General features: G+C 46.4%; 3 protein-coding genes across 3 annotated transcripts in view; 1 reads left to right on the top strand and 2 right to left on the bottom strand.

Moving 5' to 3' along the window:
- T265_00187 (hypothetical protein) overlaps positions 1-4,877 on the bottom strand; it is a gene marked incomplete at both ends in the record, with an annotated part of 20,009 nt that extends 15,132 nt beyond the window's left edge. Inside the window, one exon of the mRNA XM_009163895.1 lies at positions 4,550-4,877. Within this exon, the coding sequence (XP_009162159.1) occupies positions 4,550-4,877 (328 nt within the window). The remainder of the gene's footprint in view (positions 1-4,549) is intronic.
- On the top strand, positions 1,186-7,820 carry T265_00186 (hypothetical protein; the record flags this gene model as incomplete). Its single annotated transcript, XM_009163894.1, is given in 4 exon segments — positions 1,186-1,593; positions 4,482-6,464; positions 7,516-7,625; positions 7,645-7,820. 4 exon segments carry the CDS (start codon positions 1,238-1,240, stop codon positions 7,818-7,820), a joined length of 2,625 nt encoding a protein of 874 aa, XP_009162158.1.
- The window catches only part of T265_00185 (hypothetical protein), a gene marked incomplete at both ends in the record, with an annotated part of 47,281 nt that continues 43,955 nt past the window's right edge, over positions 6,632-9,957 (bottom strand). The window contains 2 exons of the mRNA XM_009163893.1: positions 6,632-7,030; positions 8,598-8,971. Of these exons, the coding sequence (XP_009162157.1) occupies positions 6,691-7,030; positions 8,598-8,971 (714 nt within the window). The remainder of the gene's footprint in view (positions 7,031-8,597; positions 8,972-9,957) is intronic.

The following is a 9,957-nucleotide window of genomic DNA, read 5'->3' as shown; positions in this document are numbered from 1 at the left end:
TCCGCTCAGTAATTCGTGCTGTAACCACTGGAGCCATCTTGCTAGGGGGCTGCGAAGATTCAGGGGATGAATAGGGCTTTCACTGCAGGCAACAGCCTCATTACATCTTATTCGACCAGCCGATCGAAAGAAGACGAGTGTCAGCCAAACGGTATGCGAAAAAGAAGTAATGGCAATTCGCTCACAAAATCGTCGTGTTGAGCGATGGGCTGAGCATTTCAAAGAGCGATTTAGCTGATCTCTTTCAACACCGCTGAAGAACCCAACGGAACATCGACAGCAACCCACCGTCAACAACAAAAATCCAGTGTAAGATATCAATGTTCTAACGCGACTCTAACGCCCGGATGGTGTGCACTCTTCAAAAAGGATAGGAAAGTTTTGGTGAGCAGTCCGATGACCATACTTCAGTTTGTCTATCAAGCCCAGAGTTTACAATGCGGCAGTGCTATCTATACTGCATTTCGAATCAGATACGTGGCCCCTACTCTCAGAGGATGTCAGGGTTTAACCATCGGTGTCTTCGAAACATTGGTCGATGTGAACATCGGATCAGTAATGCTAGGTTACGTGAGATGGTCCTAGGAAAAAGGAACTCTCTCGCGATGGTTAAATGACTCACACTCCATGGGTTGCGCTAGTTAGGACATGTACTCCGCATTCCAGAAGACTGCCTGCCTCGCAGAGCTCCTTTCACACAGCCCTGTACTGAGTGAAGGCGATCAAGTGTTAGATACTGTGACCTGGTGACGAAGTATGGAAACACTAACCAGTAAACTGAGTCGGGTCGACAACTAACACTCTCTGGATGGGGACCCAGGACCCAGGACCACAATACTTGATGACACTGGTAAGAATCACCCAATCGCTCGCGCTTCAAAGCTATCAGCTTCAGTGCGCAGCTGTCCGATTCCCGGGATAACCCAACATACCATCACCTCCAGTGCTTGGCTGTACGTCCCACACTCTGTTACCTTCGGTGTTCGAAACCGTAGCAGCTAGAACCAAATACCTATCGTACACGGTTTATATTTGACAAATTGATCAGTTGATATTTTATAAAGTCACCCCTCACTGGTGGATAAGTTTACCGGTTCGATTCACCGGGAACTTACCGTTGTTCATGACTGAATCAGTAGTCACAGTATGCTTCTGCATTTGCTCTTTAAATTGTATCTTTCGTTGCAGACCTAATAATCATTGGACATTAGGTACTGGAGGCTGCGTCGTCTCTATAATGAGACGCCGTGCTGATCGTGAACCTTCGCCAACTTCAAAGCGATCACGCGACCGTAGCTCGTACACGGAACACGGCAGGACGGTATCGCCTCGACGGCCACGAGATGAACGTTATGCTTCATCCTCTTATTCCCGAGGTAGTCAACGCTCATCGGATGGACGACGTAGTGGTGAACATCGATGTAGGGAAGGAACACCAAATGACTTCCGGACTCTTTACGTTAGGAAGTTTTCCTCAAAATTAAGTTTCGACACGCTACAAGAAATGTTGTTTCGTGAGTTCGAGAAATTCGGTGATATGTCAATAAGTGTTGGACACTTGGATGGAGAACGAGCAGCTCTGATTACTTTTAAGTAAGTGGTTATAATGCGGTTCTTTGCTTTTAGTTTGGTAGCGTCATAAAACATAGCTTGTCCCGTATAAATAAGGTCCCCACGAAGGATACAAGATCAGTTGAGGATTTTTTCGAAGCTTGGAGATTTTTCGGGGTTATTAGTCGTCTAAGGTGAACCACGCACTTAGTCCAACGAAGAATTGTGCCTTGAGACAGGTCACTGTTTAGGGTTTGAACTGGTTGCCTGGAACATCCATGGTTCGAACCCAATCTCTGCATCTCGACTGCTCCTGTCTAGGCTTTTGCAACCTGGCAGTATCTCGGCCCTCGTGCTTTCTTTGGGTAGCATGACAGCTGTGCACCAAGAGAGTGTTACAGCCAAACGATTATTCTTACTATTATTATAAGAGGACAAAATTAATTAGCTTTATGCACACGTGGCTAGGTTCACCGTGTATACGATTTTCACGCCAGGAGTGAACATATCAAATGATTGACCAATACTCTTTTCTTTTGGAAGGAAGTTTACGACTGGTGTACACTTCACGAGCCTACCAGAGTTCGTTCCCCCGGAAGTCGGGAACCTAAAATCTCTTAACCATAATTGCACGCTCCGACGAAAACCAGCCGTCACCTGTCATGCACTCATAACTTTGCAGACCTGTGATACTTAATACTCCTTCATCGGACAGTCCACTTACGACGGACATCACCTACCACAAGCGACCACTTTCGCTCGATTTTTCGAAGATTATTTCAGCGGTTATAAACCTCTCAGAAATTGCTGCTTTCCTTGAGCTAAAATTCCCAGAGCGTGAAAAAAGGCTAATAGGTTTCAACTGACCTTAAATCAGTACTACATGACCCAAAAGTGCCACGTTTTATACAGATTTATAAACCCGCTCTGTACGGAATACATACTAATGGCAAACGAGGTGGATGATTGTGACAGTAAGATTAGGCTTGGGCGCATCCTGTTTCGGAGCTCCTATGACTCCGCGTAAAAATTCACCAGCACTCCTATAGTCATATGGACGGGTCACAATAGTTTTGTACGCCAGTCTGTGTTGGAGGGTGCGCACCGAAAATGTATCCAAGAGTTTACTGCAAGCGAGTGTAACCGAATGACATCGGATAAATGCCGCATGAGAACAATAAAATTTCATTTATATTGAAACGACACCTACAGACTTTTTTGGCCTAAGTGGCGTTTGTGACGTACTGGCTTCCCAACTTTCACAACGGTGACAGTGTTCGTGGATATGAAAGGTTTTTATGGTGGAATATTTTCCATGTTGCAGATATCATAAAGCAGGATGGTAAGATTAATTTCAGTGTTTCTCTGCATTTCTGTCGAAATTTTCGGCACATGCATCATTATTTATTCCCGGTCAAAAAGTCTGTCTCCCCACCACGTGCAGTTGGACCGTCCTCCATAAGTAGTCTCCGTTCGGAAGGAGTCCGAAACATTTAAACAAATTAAAATGTATCTGTATTCGATCAAGTCATTGATGTTTGTGAGCTAAATACTGCATGTCCAATGAAGGTTTTCCGTGTTACTTCGATTTATTTCTATATTAATAGCTCTTTCAATCACGAATTTTCACCCTATGATGCTCACTTTTCGCTTCTTGAAACTTGTTTTAATTCCGCTTAGGGGTTTGGTTGCTACACCCGGAACGTAAAAATTTCACTTTCGAACGACGTCACTTCCGTTCATCTGTGGGATGGAGAGTACAGTGACAGCACCATATTGTCCCACTACGGACGCATTGTTCTTTATCACGGTAGTTGACCGAGGATCTTAGTCCACAGAAAACATGACCAGTATATAGCTGGTTGCTGTTTCCATTTACCGAAGCAGTGGCTGAGTAAACAAGCATTGCCATTGAAAACTGCACTCAGTCTACCGGCACTGGTTACTGCGTTATCGCGCAAAGGAGCTGGTGGAAATCGCAACAAGACATTATATTTGGAATCAGCTGACTGGCACAACCTTTGGAATTTGTGGCATTGTCCGGATAGAACAGCGGTTAAGTTGTTTAGATTGCACCTGTGGACGTTGATGATGTTGGTGCTGTGTTGCAGCTCATTATGGGATATTCGGAGTTTGTTACTTTCTCAAGCTGCATTACCCCTGTGAAATTTTTGGACCTACTCCTTCCACAAAGTTTCATCGTGCTCGTATGAGCTCGGAGATATTGAGACAGTCTCTGGAATACAATTTTATGCTTTGGTCCTTGACCAAACTGCATCATAAGGACTACTAAGGTGTCACCAGGGTCAACTTCACCAATCCTCATAATTTCAAGATGTTTAGATATCTATGAGTGCTTTCTACCTTCTAGTGGGGCTGCTGCCATGCCACCCAAAGAAAGCACGAGGTCTGGGATACTGTCAGGTTGCCCGGGCCTACACAGGGGAAGTCGAGAGGCAGAGGTCGGGTTCGAACCACAGACCGTCGCGCTCTAACCACTTGATCCATCTCGCCCCGGTCCTCTGCGGACTTTGTACTTATCGAGAACCAAAGCTGTTCATTCCATTGTGCAAATTTGTGAACTTCGTGAAGGGCGCCTTTCACTCATTTTTGCAACCGTATCCTTTTTACGGTGAAAGATAAACTCTTGACTTTGGTTTTGACGATATTTTTACTTCTACAACTGGATTTCTCTCACGTAGGATGTGATTGGATGCCAATTAGCCATACCGCAGAGATTTTTTGCCCCAATGAGGGAACTATTTGGGCAGGCACATCGGGATTCCGTACGTCGCTTCGTCTCGCCAGCCAAAATCCTTTTTTTAACCACCCACCATTGCACGTATCACGCAACTCGTCCTTGAATACGTTTCTCTTGTCACAATTTTTTTTGGCCCGTTCTGATATAATGTCTTACACTGCATTTGTAGATACAGTGAAGATGCACAAGAAGCGTACTATGCGAAGCCCACTGTCTACCTGAGCGATCGGTCCGTACCGGTGGAAATACTTCCGGAGACGATAGTGGAGGAAGATCCGCGTAACGTCGTAACAAAGAACCCACGTAACACGAGGCGACATGGCGACCAAGAAGACACGGGGGAGTCAGCGTTTGATCGCCCGCGCAGTGTTGCCCCTAAGATGGACCATAAGTTCGTAGAGATGTTAGCAAAGACTGCATCGGTCATTCCACCTGGGTCGACGAGTCTTCTAGGGATGCCTGGAATCACCTCGTCAGCTATGGTTGCTGCAGCTGCCAGAGCTTTGGGTTTGGGAGCTCCACCAGGCTCCTTGGCACCACCAATACCTCCAATGCTACCGACCATACCCCACAATCGTCACACTCCGGCCACGGGACCTCGAGGTCTGTCTCCCGGGTCTGACCCAGACGAGGAACTTAAGGCTACCAGAACCCTCTTCGTTGGCAGTCTAGAGGCAGATATTACAGAGACCGAAGTACTACAAGCATTCGAGCGCTTCGGAAACATCGAGCAAATTGACGTGAAACGTGCTGCCAAACCCGGCGCACACTCATACGCATTTGTACGCTTTGAGGATGTTGACATGGCCTGCCGTGCCCGCGCGTTAATCAACGGTCGTCGCGTGCGTTCCTTCCACTGTAAAATTGGATTCGGGAAGGCTATTCCTTCCCAGTGTTTGCATATTAGCGGACTTGGCCCGTGGATTTCACCCGAAACTTTCCACCAATTGCTATCGCGTTTCGGTCAAGTAACTCAGCTAGACTGGCCGCCCGACAGGCGATACGCACGCGTTATGTTTGAGACCTGTGAGTCTGCATGCAATGCTAATAACCAACTTAAGGGTCTACTAGTCGGCGATCGCAAAGGTGGCAGACTTCGGTCCGACTTCATCAACCCAGAGGCGATGCGATTTGGGCGCAACAAAGGACCATCCTCTTTACAAGCATTGCTGGAGGGGAACACATCCAACCATCCATCCGAATTCCGCGGGAGCGGACTTCCAGGGCAACCTTTGATGGATTCTACAAGAACCAACATCAGAATTACATCGTTTCGACCAGCAGATCAGCAATTCAAATATACTAGCCTTCATGGGATTACCGACGAGCAACCTGGCGACGATAACTGGCATTCTATACATGGTGGAAGACAAAGCGGGCATCGCCGTCACACGTTCACGCGGAGTACCCCTCGTTTCCAGGCTGCCGATGGGACAAGAGACTCCGCCGAGAAACCACCCATTACTCTGCAAGATGTTGTGACTTTGAGAGATTTGGATGACTGCCTTCAACCGGATATTTGGAGGGGTGAAATCCTTTTGAAGACCAACGGGTTTTTCTTCCGTTGCCTTCATGTTATCGGGGATGCCGAAGTTGGGTCTCAGCTGGGGAAATCCTCAACCCTAAAACCTGATGAGGACGATATTCTGCATCCAACGCTTCGAGTTCAGAAGCGCGGTTCATTAGATCCAACTTGGATGGCTGAGGCCACACACCGTATACATGACGTTCTGTCTAACTACCACCGCGGTTTATGTCTGCTACTTATGCTGCCTGACCATGAACAAAGTGCTTCCGATCTTGCAGAACATGCTTGTGGAATCGAGAAGACTGTGGCCAAATCCCCATCTTCATCAGCTGGTCGTCACTTTCCTCTCGCAACTCTCATAGCCTACATGAAGCTGAAGCAAGCTGTCGGTGTTGTTGTTCCTGTGAAACCATTGAATCAGTGCGATGAGGAAAACAGAGCTGCCACAAACGAGGAGACCAACACTAACACCTCGTCCTCTCCGGGAGAAGACAACCTACCACTTTCAGTACATTTATTCGCTCCAAGCAGCTTTGCTCTTAGTCTTCTTAAACAGGCCGCACCAAGACTGAGTTCAGAACTAGCTACCGCCGATAGCTACATGGTTTTGTTGGCTATTAGACGGTAAGTACGATCACCCTCCAAAACTTCCCCTGTACATTCTCGTACCTAACTTTTGTCTGACCAGATATTCTTGTTCTCACTTCAACAAACAATGGGAATTAGAGCAAACTGTATAAAGAAGGAAATCAATAATATTCATATTTCGGTCAGGGGAAATCCGTTTTTTAAAAAAGTCATCGAAATTATGAGGTTATCACCAGAGCAAGAATATGTGGTCTCGTGAAGTTTATCGCCATATTTTGATCACACCGTCCATAGAAGCAGAGACAAGGAGGTAATGTGAAGTCCGGATGAGACTGAGGTCGGAAATAATGTTTCTGTGCCCGACTGAAGGCATGTATTGTTCCAGCCGACCCTCTGTAGGGAATCCACTCCCATTCGATCTGGTAATGTCAGCTTCCGCAGAGTCTGCTGTCGATTTTGCCAAGTCACTCCGTGACATGGTAGGTCGTCTAACTTCCAACAACCTAGCAGGGCGAGAATCCGGCCGTTCTGTGGTCGCCATTAGGTTCCCACTGTCATCAGTTTTCTCTTGGATTGTTCTGACACCGTGGTCAACCACTTCGCTGTATTGGAAAGGGACGAGCGTTTTACGGTTAATTACGCGAGGTTATGAGAGTGTGACGGTGTTTCACATAGTTTATATAAGTTATCTGTTAGTACTGCAGTTTCAGACATGTCATATTCATCGTATAAATGCCTCGTAATTCATAAGAAGCTTGAGTCACCTCGGACCACACTAGATAAAATAATCGTTCTGTTGTAACACCCTTACAGTGCCTAGCTGCCAGGCCATCCGATTGAAGCACGAGGACTGGGATACTGCTAGGTTGCCCAAGCCTTGATTGGGCAAGTTGAGATACGGAGGCCAGGCACTAAACACGGACCTTCCGGTCAGTAAATTCGCGCTCTAACCACTGAGCCATCTCATTCCAGAAGAAAGCACTGGGTAGGTCTTGATCGGATTAGAGTTCATTGTTTCAGATAAGGGCATACTTGGTAATGTGGTGGAATATTGGTAGCTCGGGTGAGTTTATTGGTTGTTGATCAGGTGGCTGTTGATCTGTTCGCCGAGCTTGGCAATTAGCTTGCAAACGTTTCGTCAACATACGAGGAGACATCATCAGTCCGCAGTTGGATGGGTAGTTCTTCCTTGCCTGCGTGTGTTTATATAGCAAAGGCTATCTGTTATCTTCTGACGTGATTGGCTACTTGAAGTGTAACGAATTTAGTGAATCTATTGATCCATTTGTGATCTTTGTTGCATTGTGGTCTGTGTTCCTTTGTGTTGATTGTTGGGACGAAACGTTTGCAAGCCAATTGCCAGGCTCAGCGAACAGATCAACAGCCACCTGATCAACAACCAATAAGGGTATACTGTTTACCATCAGAGGTAATTAAGGGCCATCTGTGCTCGGTTCTAGTATACAGCCCGGTGAATTCCGACAAGGCAGTGTAAATGACAAACCCCTCGAGTTAAGTTGTAGCAACGTTGCTCTCTCTTTATAGGTTCCGCCACAGATTTAGACAATTCCGTTGCGTTTTCATTGTCATCTACAGCAATGCATAAGTAGTAATTATCAGCACCGGATCGTCATTAAAAATGGCGAAAGAATGCCGTGGTAGAATGAAGAAAACATGTTTAGAAAGGTCTGTGGAGTCCAGGTTGTGGAGAAATTCTCTAGAAACGTGATCAATTTGGAGCACTAAACGACGGACAGATTCCCGATAAATTTAGTGGGACACAAGACTTGGGAGCATAGGGTCGTTGTTCAACGGGGACTCAACTGAAAAGCATTGCTTATCACATCCACGAGACAACAAGTCGTAATCCTCGCCAACAGCCGTTAAAAGGGACACCGTCACGCTAATGGCATTAAAACGTGGGTTTGTAGTTACTTGGGAAGAAACCAAAGGCTAACGGCATATAATGCCTTTGGTAGTGAGAGTCTTGTTTAGCGTGTGTGAACGGTGCTTATAGAGAGGTTAGAAACAACTCCGCTACCGTAACAACTACAAACACTTATCGGCTCGTGACCAACTCTAAAGCATTTCATCTCTTGGCTACGCAAGCGGTAATTTACCGAAGGGTTCGATCTCAAATGGGAATACAGATATGGAAACCGAATTTACCTGTATGAGATTCGATTACCAATGGGAGCCTCTCCCGCAGAGTGGGCGAAAATTCTGGAGTTGGATGCCTTGGAGAAGTTCCAAAGGCGTATTCGCCCGTCGTCACCCCCGGAGACGATAGTCGGCCAACCGGATCCTTGGTTTGCTGTTTGTGAGTTCGGCTGAGGGAGGCACAGGACTGAACGCACTGGAGAGTAATCCAGGGTTGTGGCTGGCCTGGCCCAGGAAGCTGCGACGAGACCACCGTTAACAACAGGCCTGTGTGTTTGAGGTGCCATCAGAGTCCTCTCGGTAGCTGCGGCAGATGAGGCAGAAGCACAGGCCTCCAAGTCCCAGATCGTGACGCCATTATTCCGATCTGAACTGGCCACAATCTACACAGGAGAAATTCCGGGTTTTATGACCTGGTACCTATTGTTTATCGACAAGTTAGAAAATGCCTGTTCAGCTGTGATACAGCTGCAGTGTGACATGCGTAAAACAAGAGGGATGAAATTGCTCCGGACGCAGACGGGAGTGACTGGGAATTTTCAGCCAAGGATGTCGGCGGCACGTTGGTCACGCCTTTTGTACAGGGTATGCACACGGAGAAAACTTGGGCTCCCCCCTATGGGGCAGCAGTCCTGGTTCTTGATTAGCCGCTCCAGAAACATTCAATTTTCTGAAACATTTTTAAGTCAAATTAGGGCTATGTCCCTATCGAAAAATGTCTGGATATTCCCTTCATCGGTGATAGATCAAGCCATAAATCCCTGAAAGCACAGCCTGGTTTCTCGCACATGACGTGTCGAAACATGAGTTGTAATTAACAACTTCACCAAGCACCAATCGACCGTTAACCGACTGACTTCGACATCAGCGTTACGGAGCGTGGAGTCGGATCATCACTTCGGCGGTTTCTATTCATTGGTGTACTACCAAGCCCGTATGTGACTGTACTGAGACCCCAATTAAAAATATAGATGGACCAAATACTCTCCGTTAGCCACAACTCAAATTGTATTCCCATAGAAGAGTTGCCACCCGCAGAAGGAAAGGATAGCTAATGTATATTCCATAAAAAAGAGCGAGTAAAAATAACTGTAACATAGATTAATTCAGTTTTTTAACACCTGGAAACAGTTCTGCAAAATGACCTCAGGCCAACTATGTATTGCATCTCACATATTCTACCGGTAGATCACAGCATTCGGAACAGTACAGATATTGGGGTATTATGAAGTAGGAATCAACAGGTAAGAATATCAAGTATCCTCTTCATGTACGTTTAACGTTGGAGCGCCTCATGTACCCAGATTTTAAGCAATAGATTGCATGACCTTTGACGCCACAAGATTCCTATCCAATATAAGCAGTAGGT

This window comes from Opisthorchis viverrini (genome assembly GCF_000715545.1).
Source record: "Opisthorchis viverrini unplaced genomic scaffold opera_v5_2, whole genome shotgun sequence".
NCBI classification, from domain to species: domain Eukaryota; kingdom Metazoa; phylum Platyhelminthes; class Trematoda; order Opisthorchiida; family Opisthorchiidae; genus Opisthorchis; species Opisthorchis viverrini.
Note: the sequence above shows the minus strand (reverse complement) of the source record. Positions and strands in the feature narration are given on the sequence as shown.